General features: G+C 33.1%; 1 protein-coding gene and 1 long non-coding RNA gene across 2 annotated transcripts; both read left to right on the plus strand.

The window, feature by feature from the left end:
- Nucleotides 1-1,742: 1,742 nt before the first annotated feature.
- Nucleotides 1,743-6,076, plus strand: LOC135833958 (uncharacterized). The gene is made up of 15 exons (XM_065347793.1): nt 1,743-1,930; nt 2,048-2,086; nt 2,173-2,190; nt 2,289-2,390; nt 2,568-2,621; nt 2,703-2,993; nt 3,096-3,140; nt 3,256-3,273; nt 3,376-3,489; nt 3,562-3,630; nt 3,781-3,807; nt 4,195-4,332; nt 5,392-5,439; nt 5,567-5,590; nt 5,712-6,076. The coding sequence occupies exons 1-15, from the start codon at nt 1,876-1,878 to the stop codon at nt 5,846-5,848; spliced, it is 1,179 nt and encodes a 392-aa protein (XP_065203865.1). The 5' UTR covers nt 1,743-1,875; the 3' UTR covers nt 5,849-6,076.
- Nucleotides 6,077-10,193: 4,117 nt separating this feature from the next.
- Nucleotides 10,194-12,304, plus strand: LOC135833959 (uncharacterized). Its single transcript, XR_010556601.1, has 3 exons — nt 10,194-11,347; nt 11,442-11,510; nt 11,775-12,304. It is a non-coding gene; the product is annotated as an uncharacterized LOC135833959 (long non-coding RNA).
- Nucleotides 12,305-19,340: the final 7,036 nt, after the last annotated feature.

Below are 19,340 nucleotides of genomic sequence, written 5' to 3' on the forward strand. Positions count from 1 at the left end.
GCAAAAATTATTTAAGAAATTGGCACAACTGGCTTCCAAAAATTTCAGCAGATTCAGCAATGATAAGTATCTTTCAATATTTTTACAAAGGCACCTACAAGAACTAAAAACTTTCGTAGGTAACTTTCAACTAAAAATAAAGTTCTCTGCTGAATTTGGTCACAATCCACCGACTTTTTTTTTCGCGATCGTTCACAAATTAATGAGCTAAGTGCTACCTACGTATTGAATGATCATTGTGTACATATTTTTCTCAGATTTAATTAAATCTGGAGCCGAAGATTCCTATTGGAAAATTCTGAAGACGTTTGAAAATGATGAATGGGTTAAGCAGCATCCGGGCGAATGGCAAAAATTTTGCAGAGCATTTATGGAGGAATAATTATTATAAAATTAATTAAACTCTCACTCGTAGCCAACTTTGGAAAAAACTGATGAGTAATTAACAGCTAACTATGTACACATTTTATGACTAGATTTTAAACTTTTAATCGTAGGTATTTAATTTAACCACAGTGAAAACTTATTGTATCTTCCAAGTTATCATTTCATTATTATATATTAAAAAAAAACAGAAGAAATCCAAACCACTTTTGTAGACGCACTGTGGCCTAACACCCCCCTCCCCCAATCTCAATTTGATAAAATTGAGGGAAAACGCTGGAATTTGGTTTTTCAACCTCCTCAAGATTATTCTGTAGCTTTCAGTGGATTATTGAATTCTCCAATTTTCGAAAAAAAAATGCAGATCGATTGCAATGGTCATAAAGGCAGTAAATCAGAGTTAATGTAAGAACAGAATTTCATTTCGACCCTATTTATGGCATTTTTACAAAAAAAGGAGAAATAAAAATCAGCTAGAGGTTTCAGAACCACTCAAACCACCAAAAATCGATACGGAAGGCGGTTGAAAATAGAGTATAAACCAAATTTCAGAAAAGATTAACTAATTTCGAACATTTAAAAATTTGCCACAAATCGAAGAATGAATTTTAGAAGTTAAAATTAGGGCTCGAGCTGTATTTTCAGACTCCTCTTTTAATTCCTATTTATCTGGTGCGAAAATTTTGAAGCTGATTGGGCCAACGTTCTAGTCATGGGCTCGATCATGGTCAATGTTGAAGACAAATTGAAATCACGACGAAAAAATAGTTCCTGAAAATTAATATTCTGCATTTTCAGACCTCATAGTTAACTAACGTGAATATTGGAACGATGGATTCATCTTACGTAGATATTATTTTTTAATGAACGCCTGCTCAAATATGATACAGCAGTCTGAACACCGCACTTCAAGCAAAAATATTTTGAACGTACAGTACTGCTCAAACAGAAGCGAATAAACCGAAACCAGGCTCGATATTTTGAAGAAAACATCGCCCAACTTCGATCAAAATTTCATACGTTAGTCACAATACCTATGTAAGTAATTGATGCGAAATGGGATACCTACCTTGTAAGAAAATCTGAAAAATTCGCTTTCACGAACTTCTCAGAAGAAACCTAAATTTTTTACGAATCTACCAGCTCAAATTTTCGTCAAAAAAATATTAAAATCATTTTAAAATCAATCATTAACTTCTACCAGGTATTATACATTTATTCAAGCGAATATCTGTTGAAAAATTACACGATAGCCTGAACACCATAGTTATACAGTCAATGAGTCAAACAAAACATCATTATTGTTATTTAAACAGGTGATAGATAGGTACCTACGAATAGACTGAACCTGGCCTTGACATTTTCAAGAAAACGTCACCCAACTTTGATCAAAATTTTATCCATCTGTCGCAGTAAGTCTTACAACTATTCGAACGAACCACGCTACTTTCAAAATCTTCGTTCGAGAAAATTACGTTTTACAAATCAACAATGGGTCCAAATTTCAAAGGCGGCTTCAAGTTCACCTTATTCTCACTCTTCATCGGTAAGAAAAGCACAAATTCGCCAATTACATGAGTATTTTCGAATAAAAAAAAATCCTACCTATCGATTCATAGACACCTAATTTTTCCATCAACTTAATTGTCATCTTTAATTTCAGCACTCCATTTAACAAATCGATTCGTGGTGGCAGATTTGCGTAAGCTTGGATCTCACTATTTTGAAATTACCTATTATATGTAGGTAGGTACCTCCTTATACTAATTTCGATTAAATTTTTTGCAGCTAATACGGATCTCAGGAGTAAGTACCTAGACCTACGATATTAAGGTCAAAATACACAATTTTAAAGCGATTGGGACTTATCTACAGAAGTAAATCGTGACTATTTTTTTTCACAGAGGCAATTTCTTGCATGAGACAATTCTTTGGAAAGCCTTCCCTAGAAGGATACACTTTTCTGGGAGAATACACGTCTTTAACAGACGGAGAATATTCCGGAAGTAATTTTTCATCACTTACTTATCGGTGCAATTTGAAATGGAAATTTTCCAAATCGTCCATAATTTTTTCCAACTCGAATACTTATCGCTTTTAAAATATTTCCCAAAAACAAATTTCCACTCGACGTTGACTTTCTTCAACCATATTAATACTTACTCACCTTATTTCTTCCGCAGTTCTTTGCCCAGAGGTTGATACTGAAGAGCTTCATGACTTGATTCGCAACAATGGTGAAAACAAAATTTAAATCATACTGAATTCAATAAATCTGCTCAACCACAAAAATCAACCATTCGTTTTTGACTTTTTAGCTCAGGGAGATTATGAAGGAAATGCCATAAAAGAATGTTTAGCCAAGGCCAATAGTGAAAACCTATTTGAACATTACGTCAAGTTAGGGCAAAAATCTGAAGAAGCTGAAGAGCATGAAAAACCAGCTGTAACTAAAGATCACCAGACTCCATCAACACAGAACTCAGATTTACAAAGCCCTGCTGAAAAAATGGCAGAGCATGAAAAACCACATGGATCTGAAGATCATCAGACTCCATCAACACAAAACTCAGATTTATTGAATACTCCAGCCGTAAATTTCAAAATAGGTACACCATTAATACGTAATTTTTCCACTTAAGGCATGAAAAATAAATTGGTAAGTTATCAAAAATGTGCCCCAGTTCTCATTTGACTTTGTTCTTTTATAGGAGTGTGTCAATCTAAAATAGAAACCGAGTTCAGTAGATTGACAGGTACGTCTAAATTCAAAATCTTACATAGAAAAACAAACAAATATCTAGACCTGAATATAACATCAAAATTTCAGTAAATAAAACAACAAATTTAATTGTATTTTATACTTTTTAGATGAAAAAGAGAAGAAGGGTAGGTACCTACAGAAAATGAAAAAAAAACCTCGCAACTAAGTCTACCTAGTTCTACATACATAAATTGCTTACATTTTTTTTTCACTTCCTTATGAATTAGAAACGGTTCAATGTTTGACGAAATGTGCCAATAATTTCATGCGCAGAATCACAGACTATTTAAATAGTGTAGTACAACAAGTTATGAGTTCGCCATTAAATAAACAGATCCAGAGTACGTATTTTCGAGAATAAGAATGGATTTTCTTTGAAGAAATAACGTTTCATTAAAAAAAATAAATTACAGGTGACCCTAAAATGCTGGAATATATTCCAAATTCCTCGCAGGAATTCACCAAAAACAAATTTTATTCGGGTATGTACATACGAGTATGTATTGTATTAACTTCAGTGGCGTAGTCAGAATTTGCCAAAAGGGAGGAAAAAGACTTGAAAATAAATAATTGACATTCATTAACCACCTAACTCATTTTATGACTTCTATCTTTCATTTTTTTTTTCACAGAACTCGACAAAAAGAATGAAACACTGAGTGAGTAATTTGTATAATTAATATAGGGTACATCGCAGCAAAATATGAGAGGATATTGACATCGAGTTGAAAATCACACATATTAATTTTAGCATCGGAGGAGAGACTGAAAGAGATATATGTATGAGTCCTCAAAAAAGAGGAATTTTCGAGAGAAAAGCCACGGTTTTTAAACCCTAACAACTACCCGACTTGTCTTGGCGAAAATTGCCACCTTTTGTTATCTGCAAAGTGGCGGGGAGAGGTTGAAAAGTTGAATGAATACGTCAAATTTTACGTTTTTGACTTTTTTCACCTAAAACGTCAAACAAGGACCAAATATGTACCTACCAAATTCGAGCGAATTTCGTTGACAATTTTCCATGCGAGTATTTTAAAACTTTACAGGTATCGTTCCAATCACCCAAGTTGGGAAAGAGTATCTAATTACTTACAGTAAACTATACATAGCCCTGAATAAGTATGTAAATGACAGAGTCAGAAAATCAATTGCTGATCTGGATAACCTTGATCGTCACTTATTCAGTAAGTACCTACATAATTATGTTAGTTTTTAACCAAATTAAGAAGTTGCTAAACGAACGACAAAATATGCCATTTCCATGATGCGAATAGAAAATGAAGTTGTATGGCAAACTTCGAAAAACAAAAAGAGGACCTTTCAGGCAAGCAAGGCAAAAATCAGTGCTTTTTAGATGTTTTGGCGAAAAATGCATTTTAAATTCAATTTTGACAAAAATTACGACCACTGTACTGTTTTATCAGACGAACTACTTCCTGAGAATTTTAACGAAAAAACATTACAATTTTTGTCTACTCGCAAAAAATTGACACTCTGATAATTTTGATAATAAACGGGAATTTTCTGGCAATTTTAGCAAAAATATAATCTTTTTGAGTAATCCTGGCAAGAACAGGATTGTTTGAACAATTTCGGCAAAAAGTTGCCCCTTTTGACAATTTTACCAAAAATGGACACTTTTAAAAATATTGATGAAAATGGGCATTTTTTTAGAACTGTGCCAAAAATGAACATTTTTCAATTAAATGTACGCTTTTTGAACTTTTTTCTTCAAAAATTGACATTTTTTGATTACCTACCTACTTTTCCAAAAACTGACCTTTATTGACTTGGGTAAATTTGGTAAAAAAAAAACTTTATATCACTTTACTTTATACTTACCGAAGAAAATTTGGCAAAAACTGGACTTCTTTGACAATTTTGAAATAAAAAGAAGACTTCTTGAACGCGATAATAAATTTTTTTGGATGTTTGGAGTGGGAAGGGAGTACGAAAAATTATGGACTTGCAACTTTCAAGAATTGAGCGACCAAAAAAGGCCATCTTATCTCACAGAAGAATGAGTGTTAACACCTTATTCTCTTATCAATGAAAATAAATATCGTGCTAACTGCTAACACCTTTCTATGTATCATTTAAAAATCGATGAGCGTACAACCTAAAAATTGTCGTTCTTAAACCACGTTTTATCGTTCAAATAGTACCTAACTCGTAGTGCAAACCACTTTTTTTCCGTTCAATTATTATATAACATAGTCCCCATAAATAAATTCTTTTCACAGTTATGCTCCAGGTGTATCAAGACTGTGGTCAATTAGACTGTGCCATGGGTAAGTACAGTTTTTAGTAGATGTAATACAAGTATTCTTCTCAGCAATGATGTAGGTACCTATAGTTACCTAAAATATAAAAAGGTCAATTGACATATTATTTAAATCTTGTGATTTGCAAATTCAGGTTTGAACAGTACTCCGCTCTACAGTAAGTAGAAATATTTTATTATAGTAGGGTAGTGGGGTCCTGTAGAGGAATTCCTTTTCTAAAAACCAATGTGAAAAAATCATTCAGCAAAAGTAATGAACTTGACAATTTTTCTTCACAGATTTAATCGAATCTGGAGCCCAAGATTCGTACTGGAAAATTCTGCAGGAATTTACAAATGATAACGAAGACTTGAGGAATTGGATGGACCGCCAAACAGGCGATTGGAAAACATTTTGCAAAGCGTTCATAGAATAGAAATAATTTGTTTAGGTGCAGCTGCTATTAAATTGATAAATTTAGGTATAATTCTGTTATGATTAGAATTACGAGTAGGTACATATTTGTCTTTAATTTAAGAGTGCCTGTAATGAGTTTTTATAACGTTTAAGTATACTGGCATCTATTAATTATACTCACTGGATATTGGTATTATAGTAAGTACCCTGTAAGTTAAATTATTTGAATAAATTCAGCCTCTTTTAATTTTTTGAGAATTTTTGAACTCTAAAAAAAAGAAACTATAATTTCAATGAATAGGTACCCAACTAAAAATTTCCATGAATAAGTACTTAGCTCAAAATTTATTCAAATCGAGGCAGAAACCTTAAATTTGGTTTACACCACATTTACGATCAACCAAATCCATTGTTGGCGAATTTTTGGATTTTACAATTTAGGAAAAATTGCAATTAAAAGGGCCAAAATAAAATTCAGCACAAACTTCAATACATACACCGTACTTGTGGCCCTTTCGAACGAATCAGGCAGAAATTTCCAGAATTTTTTTCTGCTGATTCTCGTCCTTTCGATCAATTTGCTGAAGAATTGAAGGATTCAAAAATCCGCTGGTAATCTGAATGCTCCAGAATCCAACCAGTAATTAATTTTTCAGGCCAAAATATAAAATGATCAAAGTAATTATTTTCATAGAGAGTACTCTGCTGTACAGTAAGTAGAGATAATGCATTGGAGTAGATCGCGAAAAAAAAGTCGACTTCAGCAGGGACTTTTATTTTGAGTCGAAAGTTACTCGCAAATTTTTTTAGCTCCGGAGGTGCACCTGGAGGGGCGATTGGCCAGTCTGAAATAAAATTATTTGAGATTATACGTCAGAGTTGTTATAGGAACAGAATTTCATTTCGACCCTATTTATGGCATTTTTACATAAAACAAGAGAACATAAAAATCAGCCAGAGATTTCATGAACGACTCAAACCCATCAAAAATTGATTCAGGGAGTTGAAAATAGAGTATAAACTAAATTCCAGCGTTTCATCTCAGTTTCATCTAATATGTACCTATTGATTTTTTCAGAAACGATGAACCAAATTCGAAATCTTATAAATTTGCCACAAATCGAAGAATAAATTTTAGAAGCTAAAATTATGGCTCGAGCTGTATTTCGGACTCTTCTTTTAATTCCTATTTGTCTGGTGCAAAAATTTTGAAGCTGATTGAGCCAACGTTCCAGTCATGGGCTCGACCATGGTCAAAGTTGAGGACAAATTGCAATTACGGTGAAAAAACGGATCCAGAAAATTTATATTCTGCATTTTCAGACCTCATACTAAACGTGAACATAGGAATGACTCATTCTTTTCCCCCAGGTATTATTTTTTAACGAACACCTGTTCAAATATCATACGGCGGTCTGAACACCATAAATGTACATCAAGGAAAACATTTTGAACGTATAGAGTACTGCTTAAACAGAAGCGAATAAGTAAACCGAAACCTGGCTCGATATTTTGAAGAAAACATCACCCAACTTCGATCAAAATTTCGTACATTGGTCGCAGTAAGTATTGCAGCTCTCTTGATCTAATTTTATCCGGTACAATTTTTTTAATGCGAAAAAAGATACCTCTCCCTTGTAAAAAAAATCTGAAAAATTCTGTTTTACGAGCTTTTTCAGAAAACATCAGAATTTTTTTACGAATCTACCAGCTTAAATTTATGTCAAAAAATATTAAAATTGATTAAAAAACAACCATCAATGCTACCTATTAATCCCCCCCCCCCATATTATGGTTGAACATATCATGTTCATGTTCATTTTCAACCGAATACCTGTTGAAAAATTACACCGCAGCCTGAACACCATACACAGTCAATGAGTCAAACAAAACATCTCGAATGTTATTTAAACAGATAGGTACGAACAGACTGAACCTGGTCTTGAGATTTTCAAGAAAACGTCACCCAACTCCGATCAAATTTTATCCATCAGTCGCAGTAAGTCTCGCAGCTTCTCGAACGAACACGCTACTCTCAAAGTCTTCATTCGAGAAAACAACATTTCACAAATCAACGATGGGTTCAAATTTCAAAGGAAGTTTCAAGATCACCTTATTCTCACTCTTTATCGGTAAGAAAAGCACAAATTCGTCATAATTATTTTCGAATACTTACCTATAAAAAAAATCCTATTATCGATTCATATAGACACCTATAACTTTTTCATCAACTTAATCGTCATCTTTAATTTCAGCACTTCATTTGACAAATCAATTCGTGCTGGCAGATTTGCGTAAGTTCGGATCTCACTATTTAAAATTTCCTACCTATTATAGTTATATTAATTTCAATTAAATTTTTTGCAGCTAAGACGGATCTTAGAAGTAAGTACACATCAATATTAAGATCGAAATACACAATTTTAAAGCAATCAGGAAATATCGTTATCTTTTTTCACAGAGGCTACTTCCTGCATGAGACAATTCTTTGGAGAGCATTTCCTAGAAGGAAACACTTTTCTAGGTGAATACACTTTAACAGACGGAGAATATTTCGGACGTAATTTTTTTCACTAAACAAATTTCCACCTGGCGTTGACTTTCTTCAACCACATTAATACTAGGTGCGTTCTTTTTACCGTCAACTGTTGGATAATTTTTCAACTAGTTTATGTTTAAAAAATTGAGTTGAAACAGCGTCGACGTCACAATTAATAAATTTGACTTGGTTTTCAACAAAACTCCTTTCCAAAAAGAACAAAAAACACTAAACTGTTGACTTTTACTAGAGTGCTGAACAAAATTCACGAGGTACATCAGATAAACATAAACAAACTCCTCAACTAATTCAACTCAACTTTGTAAACTGCTCTGGAGCAGTTTACAAAGTTGAGTTAAACTGTTTAAATTTTACGTAAAAAGAACGCACTCAACAGAAATCTGTTGAAATCCGTGATGTCATCGTTGTCAACAACTTTTTCAACTGAGTAAAAAGAACGACCAAAACTCAACTTTTCTCAACTTTTGTCAACAGTTGAATAAGTTGAGGTAAAAAGAACGCACCTACTATTTACATTTCTTTCGCAGTTCTTTGCCCAGAAATTGATTCTAATACGATTCGTGACTTGATTCGCAACAAAGGTGAAACCAAAATCTGTTTAAATCGTACAAAATTCAATAATATTGTACTCAACCATAAACATCAATCATTTGTGTTCGACTTTTTAGCTCAGGAAGATGGTGAAGGAACTGCCATAAAGGAATGTTTAACAAAGATCAACAGTGATGACCTATTTGAGCATTATGTCAAGCTGGGGCAAAACTCTGAAAACGCTGCAGAGCATGAAAAACCAGCTGGGTATGAGGATCATCAGACCCCATCAACACAAAGTTCAGATTTATTAAATACTCCAATTTTATATTTTCAAATAGGTACGCTGTTTCGTGCTTTTGCCAATTAATTTCACCATATTACATATTATAAATATGAATAGGTAGGCTGATTTATAAAAGAATGCTCCATACTCGATTTTCTTGTTTTAGGAGTGTGTAAATCTAGAGTAAAAGCCATCGGCTTCGATCGATTGACAGGTAGCTACGTCTAGATTCATTAACATACGTAATACTTAAACGAATCAGCCTAATACAATTGAAGCGTGGTTTTCCAAAACGCATTAAGTCCGTTTTTTTCGAAATTGATTTTTTCGCGCCATTTGGTTAGTGACGTCAGGACACATCATCTGAGACGCATACCTACCTAAAATACCTATTTTATCCATGTTCTTTCCAGCTTTTTGTGAAATTGTTGAAATGCGCTTGATTTTCCAAAACGCATTAAGTCCATGTTTTTTAACGCTTGTAGAATCGCTTGTTCCCATACGAACTGATTTTTAAAATTTTATAGTATGTTGTATATGTGCACCCTTAGGAAGTATCGCCACAAAAATTTTCAACCCCCTCCCCCCATATTTACCCCTCAAAAATGACGTTTTCAGTTTTTTAACTTATTTTATGGTATTTAACAATGACGATTGCGAAGTACATTTTAGAAACACCTTTTTTAGACGTATTTTTGACCCCATACCTTTTTCGAAATTTTTGCGGTGGTGCGCCATGTTAGAAAATTGGGAAATGTGTGTGTGTGTGTGTGGGGGGGGGGGGTGAAATGGGAATTTTGGGGAAAATGACTATTAACGAGTAGGGTGTCGTTTTCTTATGATTCGATATCGCTGAGCACGAATATGACGTTAGATTTTGTTTTACACCCCCACAGCCCCTCCGGAGCCTTCAGCCCCACCTCAATTTTCACTATTTTGGGAATGAAGTTACTTTGATGACGTTGGTGTCGTTGTCTTACAATTCGATACCACTGAGCACGAATATGGCGTCAAATTTTCTCCTACACTGAAACTGCCCATCCGGAGCCCTCAGCCCCCTCCTGAATTTCTATTCATTTTTGAAATAAAGTTATGTACTTTGATGAATTTGGTGTCGTTTTCGTTGTTTTCTTATGATTCGATACTCACTCAGCCCTCTCCTAAATTTCCACCATTTTCAAAATTAAGCTGCTTTTACAACATGGAATCTTTTTCATACGAATTTCGCGCTCAGCAGTATCGAATCACAAGAAAACGACATCAATATCATCAACGAAATTCGAAAATATAAGGCAAAAACTTTCAAAAAATCACAATTCCTCAGAAGTGAAATACAAACATAATTTTTGATAAGAGGTTTTGAATTGAATGGTAATATGCAAGCTGGAAAGGAGAAAAGGCAGAAAAATGTACTTTTCGCGTGGTGTTATTTTTAATTCTTCAATTTGTGCACTCGCGATTGAAAATAAACATTAGTAGTAGGAACCATTTTGTTGGAAATTGATTTTCCTACAAGATGGTACTTTCATTTTTATAATTATCTTATAGTTAGCTCATAATTTTCCTGAATGAATGCTCATTTTTCAACATAAAACGTCTAGTGGTTTTCCAAAACGCATTAAGTCCATGTTTTTCAACACTTGTTGAATCTCTTGTGCAACATTCAACTCAACACCGCGTGTTGGATCATATCAAGCTATACCTAAACTTCAATGTTAGGTTGGTTGCATACTCAAAATAAGCCCTCTAATGAAATAGGAGTATGTTTTATGCTTTTTCTCGGAACTTACTTTTGGGACTTAATGCGTTTTGGAAAACCACGCTTCAATTCTATAACATGAAAACTTCAGTAAAAACAACTAATTTTATTCGCTTTTATTTATTTTTTAGAAGAAAACGAGAAGAAAGGTAGGCACCGAAAATGAAAAAATTTATCCTCTCAACTAATTCTGTGTGAACATTGAATTTTATTTTAATAACCACTTGCTCTTATTTATTTATTTTTTTTTCACTTTTTCATGGATTAGAAACGGTACAGTGCTTGACGAAATGTGCCGATAATTTTATGAATAGAATTACAGATTATTTAAGAAAGGCGATACGCCAAGTTATGAATTCACGATTAAGTAAACAAATCGAGAGTACGTATTTTCGAGGATAAGAATGTTTTTTTTTTTTTTTTTTTTTTTTTAAATATCGTTACATATATCTATTGTTTAAAAAAATAAATTATAGGTGACCCCAGAATGCTGAAATGTATTCCAAATTCATCACAGGAATTCACTACAGAAAAATTTTCTTCGGGTAAGTATGTATTCAGCTCAGAGGCATAGTCAGAATTTACCAAAAAAGAGGAGAGAGATTTCAAAAACTACAGAAAAAAATTTCTAGTGTTTTTTTTTCTTTCAAAGTATAGGCAATTATGTACCATCCTATAGCATTTCATTTGTACTCGTACCTAGCCTCGAGTACGCCACTGATAACATAATTATAGAGAAATCCATTTTTTTTTCAATTAATCTTCTTTGATGATTTTTGTGTTTCATTTTTTTTTTTTGTTTCGCACAGAACTTGAAAAGGCCAACGACACATTGAGTAAGTATTTGTATAATTATTAGGGTGGATTACAAAAGAAAAAACATATCAATTTCCTGTGCTGATCAAACGATGTTCCTGCAGTGATGAGACAAAAACAGAGGTTTGAACGTTTGAACCCTAACAAGATTCATCGGAAGTGCCCATCAAATGTATTTTTTGCGTAAAATTTACTATAGGTACCCAAAAAGTCCTACTTTCTTGTCAAAACTGCAAACAAATCGTGGTTTTTTGCCCAAAAACATGATTTTTGCCAAAATTTCAAAAAAAGTGTTGGTTTTTCTAAGATTTAAGAAAAGTTTGCTTTTTTAAGGATTTCAAAGAAGTTTCGATTTTTGCCAGAAATTCGAAAAGTATCCATTTTCCACAAATTGAAGAAAAGTCCTGATTTTTAGTCGAGTTTTCAAAAAAGTCAAGATTTTTGGCCATAAAAAAAGAGTTCCGGTTTTTGACTAGAGTCAAGAAAGTCCTCATTGTTTAGGATTTCAAAGGAGTCATGATTTTTGTCAGAAAGAAAAATTCTTGATTTTTTAGCCAGAGTTCGAAAAAAAACATGATTCTTTGCCAGCAATTGATATAAAAGTCCTGATTCTAGTCGAAAAATGTTTTTTTAACCTTGCATTTCAAGCGAGAGATTTCAAAAAGTCTTGATTTTTTGCCAGAAATTTTAAAAAGTTCCGGATTTTTTTTCGGAATTTCAAAGAAATCATGATTTTTATCAGAAATTTGAGAAAGTTCCGATTTTTTAGCCAGAATTGGAGAAAATTCCTCAATTCTTTATAGAAATTCAGAATGTCTCGATGCTGAAATCGACTTGATTTTTTTTCAGAAGTTTAAAAAAATGGGGTAATCTGTGCTAATTTTTAACAAAGTTTGAAAAAAACCTTATTTTTTGTTTAAGTTACTTAATTTGAAAAAAGTCTCAATGTTCGCCAGTTTGAAAAAATTTTAATTTCCAAGCAGGTGATTCAAATTGATTTTTTTCAGGATTTTAATGAATAAGTAACAACTTTTATCAGAAATTTGAAAAAGATCACGATTTCTTAGGAAAACCTCTAAGTTTTTCCAGGAATTCGAAAGTGTCGCAATTTTCCAACAATTCTGATTTTTCATCAGAACTGTTTTAAAAAAGTTTCAAATTTTGTCAAAATACCAGAAAAGTCTTGATTTTTTCCAAAAATTTGACAAATTCTAATTTTTGTCAAAAATCTGAAAAATTTTCTAGTTTTTTGGTAAAAGATTCAAAATAGTCCTGTTTTTTTTTTCAAATTCTGATTTTTTTAATGCATCGGTGTACCGAAATTCAGCTTTCTATACCTCACATATCAAGATTTGAAATTTTACAGGTCCCGTTCCAATCACCCAAATTGGAAAAGAGTATTTGGTCACTTACTCTAAAGCATACACAGCCCTGAATAAGTATGTAAGTGACGAAGAAAGGAAATCAATTATTGATCTGGCTGATCTTGATCATAATTTATTTTGTGAGTATGTTTAAGGTTCTTGCTCGTTATACTGTATTTTTGTTTTCGATTGCAAAATAAGTCAATTAACTTACCAAGAACATGCGTCCATATTTTGTTCAGCTAAATTGTAATATTGATCAATTATTTTTACAGATATGCTCCTGGTGTATGGAGACTGCGCTGCACTAGACTGTGGCATAGGTAAGTGGAGTTTTGAGTATAATTCTTCTCAGCAATAATGTACTTGTATCTGAAATATAAAAAAACCTAATTACATCCGACAATTTTTCGATCTACAATTCAGGTTCATACAGTGCTCCATTATACAGTAAGTAGAAATAATTTATTATAAATGTATTATGTTTATGTACCTATAGAAACCAATGTGAAAAAATTATTAAAGGCACCATAATGATCAACTTGAAAAAATTTTCTTCGCAGATTTAATCGAATCTGGAGCCAAAGATTCGTATTGGAAAATTCTGCAGGCATTTACAAATGATAACGAAAACTTGAGAGATTGGATAGACCGCCAAACAGGGGATTGGAAAACATTTTGCAAAGCATTCATTGACTAGAAATATTGTTATAGTTACAGCTGCCAATAAATAGGCAAATAAACATTTTATGATTAGAATTACGATCTAGGAATTTGTCTTTAATTTAAGAGTACCTGTAATAAGTTTTTAACGTTTAAGTAGGTATCTATTAATTATACTCAGTGGATATACATTATGTAAATTGTAAGTAGGTACATATTATATGTAGTAGGTAGGTACCTAAGTGAAATTGTTTGAATAAATTCGTTTTTTTTTAAAAAATGCGTAATTTATTTATTTTACATCACCCACAAAAAACCACCCAAAAATAATACATTATTATCATGCTAAATTTCAGGTGCTTGCTGTGTTAAATTTTTTGAGAATTTTTGATGTCTAAAAAGAAAATTAATTTCAACGAATACCTAACTCAAAATTTCCAAAAATAAGTAGTCCAAAATTTATTCAAATCGAGAGGTAGAATGCTTAAATTTGGGCTGGTGAATTTTCGAATTTTCCAGTTTAGGAAAAAATTCGATAGAAAGGGCCAAAATGAAATTCAGCACAAACTGCAATACATATCTACGACATACTTGTGACCCTTTCGAACGAATCAGGCAGAAATTTCCAGAAATTGCTTTTGCTGATTCACGTCCTTTCAATCGATTTGCTGAAGAATTGAAGGATTCAAAAATCCGCAGGTAATCTGGATGCTCCAGAATCCTACCAGTAATTAATTTTTTAGGCTAAAATATAAAATAATCTAAGTCATTAATTACATTACTTTTAGAATCCAGCACTAAAGAGTACTCCGCTGTACCTATAGAGATAATACATTGATTAATTTATATAGCTATTATTTTATGATTAGAATTATTTACCTATCTTTAATTTTAGAGTGCCGATAAAAAGTGTTTAGCGTTTACCTAAGTGTTAATTGTGCAGTAGGTAGATACGTTTTTGGTATTAATAATTATGATAATTTAGTAAGAATAACTACGTACTTATTTAAATAAATTCGTTCTCTTTGAAGAAGCCATTGTTCGTTAATTTTCCTAAGTTCGAAAAGAGGATCTAAAAATACACCAACTGGCCAAATTTCAGTTGCCAACTGAATTTCGTTTTTCAATTTTTGAAGAATTTTCGATGCCTCAAAAATTGATCTCATTTTCACTACAAACTCAAAATTTATTGTTACTTATAATTGAGGTAGAAAGCTTAAATTTAGTTTGTATCATATTTCTGATTACTCAACTCCATTTGTGATGGTTTCGGAGCCATTCTGGAGCTTCCATAAGATTTTTGGATACTTCAGTTTAGAAAAAATTGCAATGAAAGGGGCAAAATAAATTTCATCAGCACTTTATAATTAAGATGGTGAACTAGATTTCATCTTTTTGTGCTGACGTATTCGTAAACGACGACTTCATTATTATTACTATTTTTTTTTGTAATCAAATTTGAAAACAATGTCAGAAAAAAACAATGAGAGGAAAACATCACTGATTTTTAAAAAAAAATTACAATTCGTGATTCGTGGATTCGAAATGAGCGATTCGCGATTGAAAAAACTGACTTGATTCGCGATTCGCGATTCGAATAATTTTACACCAATGCTAGGTATTGCCGCAAAAAAACGATAGGTACAGCAGCCTGAAAACCGTACGCAGTCAAGCAAAACGTCTTGAATGTTATTTAAACAGCTGTGAAAAAACTAAACCTGACTTCGAGATATTAAAGAAAACATCACCCAACTTCGGACAAAATTTTATCCATCAGTCTTCATTCGAGAAAATCATCATTTCACAAATCAACGATGTGTTCAAACTTCAAAGGCAGTTTCAAGTTCCCCATACTCTCACTCTTCATCGGTAAGAAAAACACAAATTCGCCAAGTTATCATTTTTGAATTATAACGAAATCCTAACTTCTGATTTATTAGACGTTTACTTTTTTCATCGACTGGATTGTCAAATTTAATTTCAGCACTTCATTTGACAACTCAAGTCGTGGTGTCTGATCTGCGTGAGTTTGGCATTTCTTTATTTAAAAAAAATTGATATGGGCAGATACCAATTTATGCACATTGGCAACTAATTTTGATTTAATTTTTTGCAGCTAATAATACAGATATTATGAGTAAGTAAGTACGTACTAAGTATACATATTAAGGACGAACTAAACAATAATTTTAAAGCAATTAGGAATCATTAGGTACTATTTCTTTTTCACAGAGGCTACTTCCTGCATGAGGCAATTCTTTGGAGAAACTTCTCTAGAGAAATCCTTCCGAAAAACTGGGCACACTTTCACAGACGGAGAATATTTCGGAAGTAATTTTTTCTCAGTTATCCGAGCAATAATTTGAAATGAAAATTTTCCAAATTGTCCATAATTTTTTCCAACTCGAATACATTATTTATCGCTTTTAAAATATGTCTCAAAAACAAATTTCCACCAGGCGTTGACTTTCTTTAACCACATTAATACTCTTTACATTTTTCTTCCACAGTTCTCTGTCCAAAAGTTGATACTGAAGAGATTCGTAACTTAATTCGCAATAATGGTGAAACCAATATTTAAATCATACAGAATTCAATAATTATACTCAACCGCAAAAATCAATCATTCGTATTTGACTTTTTAGCTCAAGGAGATTATGAAGGAACTCCCATAAAGGAATGTTTAGCGAAGACCAATAGTGAAAACCTATTTAAGCATTACGTCAAGTTAGGGCAAAGATCTAAAGAAGCCACAGAACATGAAAAACCAGATGGATCTGAAGATTATCGGACTCGATCAACACAAAACTCAGATTTATTAAATACTCCACCCTTAAATTTTCAAAGAGGTACATTGTTTCGTGCTTTTATTATCATTTAAAGGCATGCAAAATTAATTGGCAAGTTATCAAAAAAGTGCCCCAGTTCTCATTTGACTTTGTTCTTTTATAGGAGTGTGTCAATCTAAAATAGAAACCGTTGAGTTCAGTGAATTGACAGGTAGGTACGTCTAAATTTAAAATCATAAAAAACCAAACAAATACCTAGACCTAATATGATACGAAAACTTCAGTAAATAAAACAACCAATTTAATTTGATTTTACTTACGATATTTTCTAGATGAAAAAGAGAATAAAGGTAGGTAGACTGACAATGAAAAATTAACCCTCGCAACTGTAATGCTACATAAAAGTTGAAATTTAATAACCACTTGCTCTCATTTCCTTTTTTTTTTTTTTTTTTTTGGATTAGAAACGGTACAGTGTTTGACGAAATGTACCAATAACTTCATGCACAGAATTACAAGCTATTTAAGTAGTGCGATGGACAAGGTTACAAAACCACCATTCAGTAAACTGATCCAAAGTACGTATTTTTGAGAATAAGAATGGTTTTTGTTGAAAAAATATCGTTATATTTTTTTTCAAACATGAATTCAGTTACAAGTGATTCCAGAATTCTGGAATCTATTCCAAATCCATCGCAGAGATTCACCACAGAAAAATTTTATTCGGGTATGTAAAACTTAACTTCAGTGGTGTGGTCAAAATTTACAAAAAGAGAGGAAAAACATTTGAAAATATTTAAAAATTTTGTAGTGTTTTTCTCAAAGTAAGTACTACTTCCTACCTGGGTACTCATACTCACCTACGTCATTATTAATTTTTAGAGGAATTCATTATTTTTTTTAATAGTTGATCTTCTTTCACCATTGACCAACTCATTTTATGACTTCTATTTCTCATTTTTTTTTTTTCACAGAACTTGAAAAAGAGAACGAAACATCAAGTGAGTAATGTGCAGAATTATGAGGGTGGATGGCAAAAAAAAAAAAAAAAAAATGAGGAAAGATTATGACATCAAGTTGAAAATTATACCTACAGATTAGTTTTAGTCTCGGGGGGGGGGAGGAAGGAGGCAAGAAGAGATATAGGAGCCTTCAAGAAGGAGGACTTTGGGTCTGAAAACAGTAAACATCCACTGATTTAAAACTGTGTCTGAATCAACCACAAGTCCTCACTTGGGTCTGAAAACACCCAATAATTGAAAACTGTGTCTAATTCAACCACAGATCCTCACTTGTGTCTGAAAACACCTACTGATAGAAACAATGTTGGTCTCAACTCTCAACCACATACAGTTGTTTTCAATTCTGATTCGCATTTTCGCTTTCTTGTCTTTTTGTCTTTTAGTCTTTTAGTCTTTTAGTCTTTTAGTCTTTTAGTTGTCTTTTTGTCTTTTTGTCTTTTCATCTTTTTGTCTTTTTTCATCAGATTGAAAAAGTGTCTGTTTGCAACACAGGTTCTAACTTGGATCTGAACACACCCACTGATTGAAATGGGGTCTGCTTCAAGCACAGGTCCCAACCTGGGCCTGAAAATACCCACTGATTGAACCACTGATTGAAATGGGGTCTGTTTCAAACACAGGTCTTAACCTGGGTCTGAAAACATCCACTGATTGAAGCAGAGTCTGTTTCAAACACTGTTCCTAACTTGAGTCTGAACACACACACTGATTGAAACAGTGTCTGTTTCAAACACAGGTCCCAACATGGGTCTGAAAACACCCACTGATTGAAATGGGGTCTGTTTCAAACACTGGTCCTAACCTGGGTCTGAAAACACCTACTGACTGAAAGTGAAAACGGTGTCTGATTCAACCCCTGGTCCTTACTTGGGTCTGAATACACCCACTGATTGAAAACTGTGTTTGACTCAACCACAGGTCCTTACTTGGGTCGGAAAACACCCACTATCGTGTTTGACTCAGCCACAACTATCTCCTTGGGCCTGGAAGCACGCATTAACGAAAAAATATGGTTGACTCAATTGCCTTTGGTTTCATTACAACTACAGACTCGAAACTGTGCCTGAACCAACCACATATATTTACAATATTTTGATTGCGTGATGACGACCATTTTACTCGATTCGCCTCAGCGGAGCTATGTATTGGGTTTTTTGATTCGTTCACACCCAAAATACATCTTTTGGGCCCCTTTACAGAGCTTATGACTACATTTTCACACAAAGAGGGCTTGTCAAGGACGTGAAACATGGGGTTTCAAGGTGAAAATAGCCTTGAAAATTTGTATTTTTCCCCTTCAAATCGCTCCGCTGAATTTTGAGTATGCCGTATAACCCTCGATTTCCTACTGATTGGTTCCTAATTTGGCAGTTTTGATCTTTTTCAACTACTCGTAAAACGCCAAACAAAGACCAAAATACGTACCAAATTTCAGCAAATTTCATTGATATTTCCTATGCCTGTATTTTGAAACTTTACAGGCGGTATCGCTCCAATCACCCAACTTGGAAAACAGTACCTGGTCACTTACAGTAAAGTATACATAGCCCTGGATAAGTATATAAGTGATAGACTCAGAAAAACAATTGCTGATCTGGCTCAGCTTGATCATCGTTTATTCAGTAAGTATATTTATCTAGGCTTCATGCTCATTAATACATAATTATGTTTTCGATGGCAAAATAAATAACCAACTCACCAAGAACATACGTTCATTTGTT

The sequence above is a fragment of the Planococcus citri genome, chromosome 2 (genome assembly GCF_950023065.1).
Source record: "Planococcus citri chromosome 2, ihPlaCitr1.1, whole genome shotgun sequence".
NCBI classification, from domain to species: Eukaryota; Metazoa; Arthropoda; class Insecta; order Hemiptera; family Pseudococcidae; genus Planococcus; species Planococcus citri.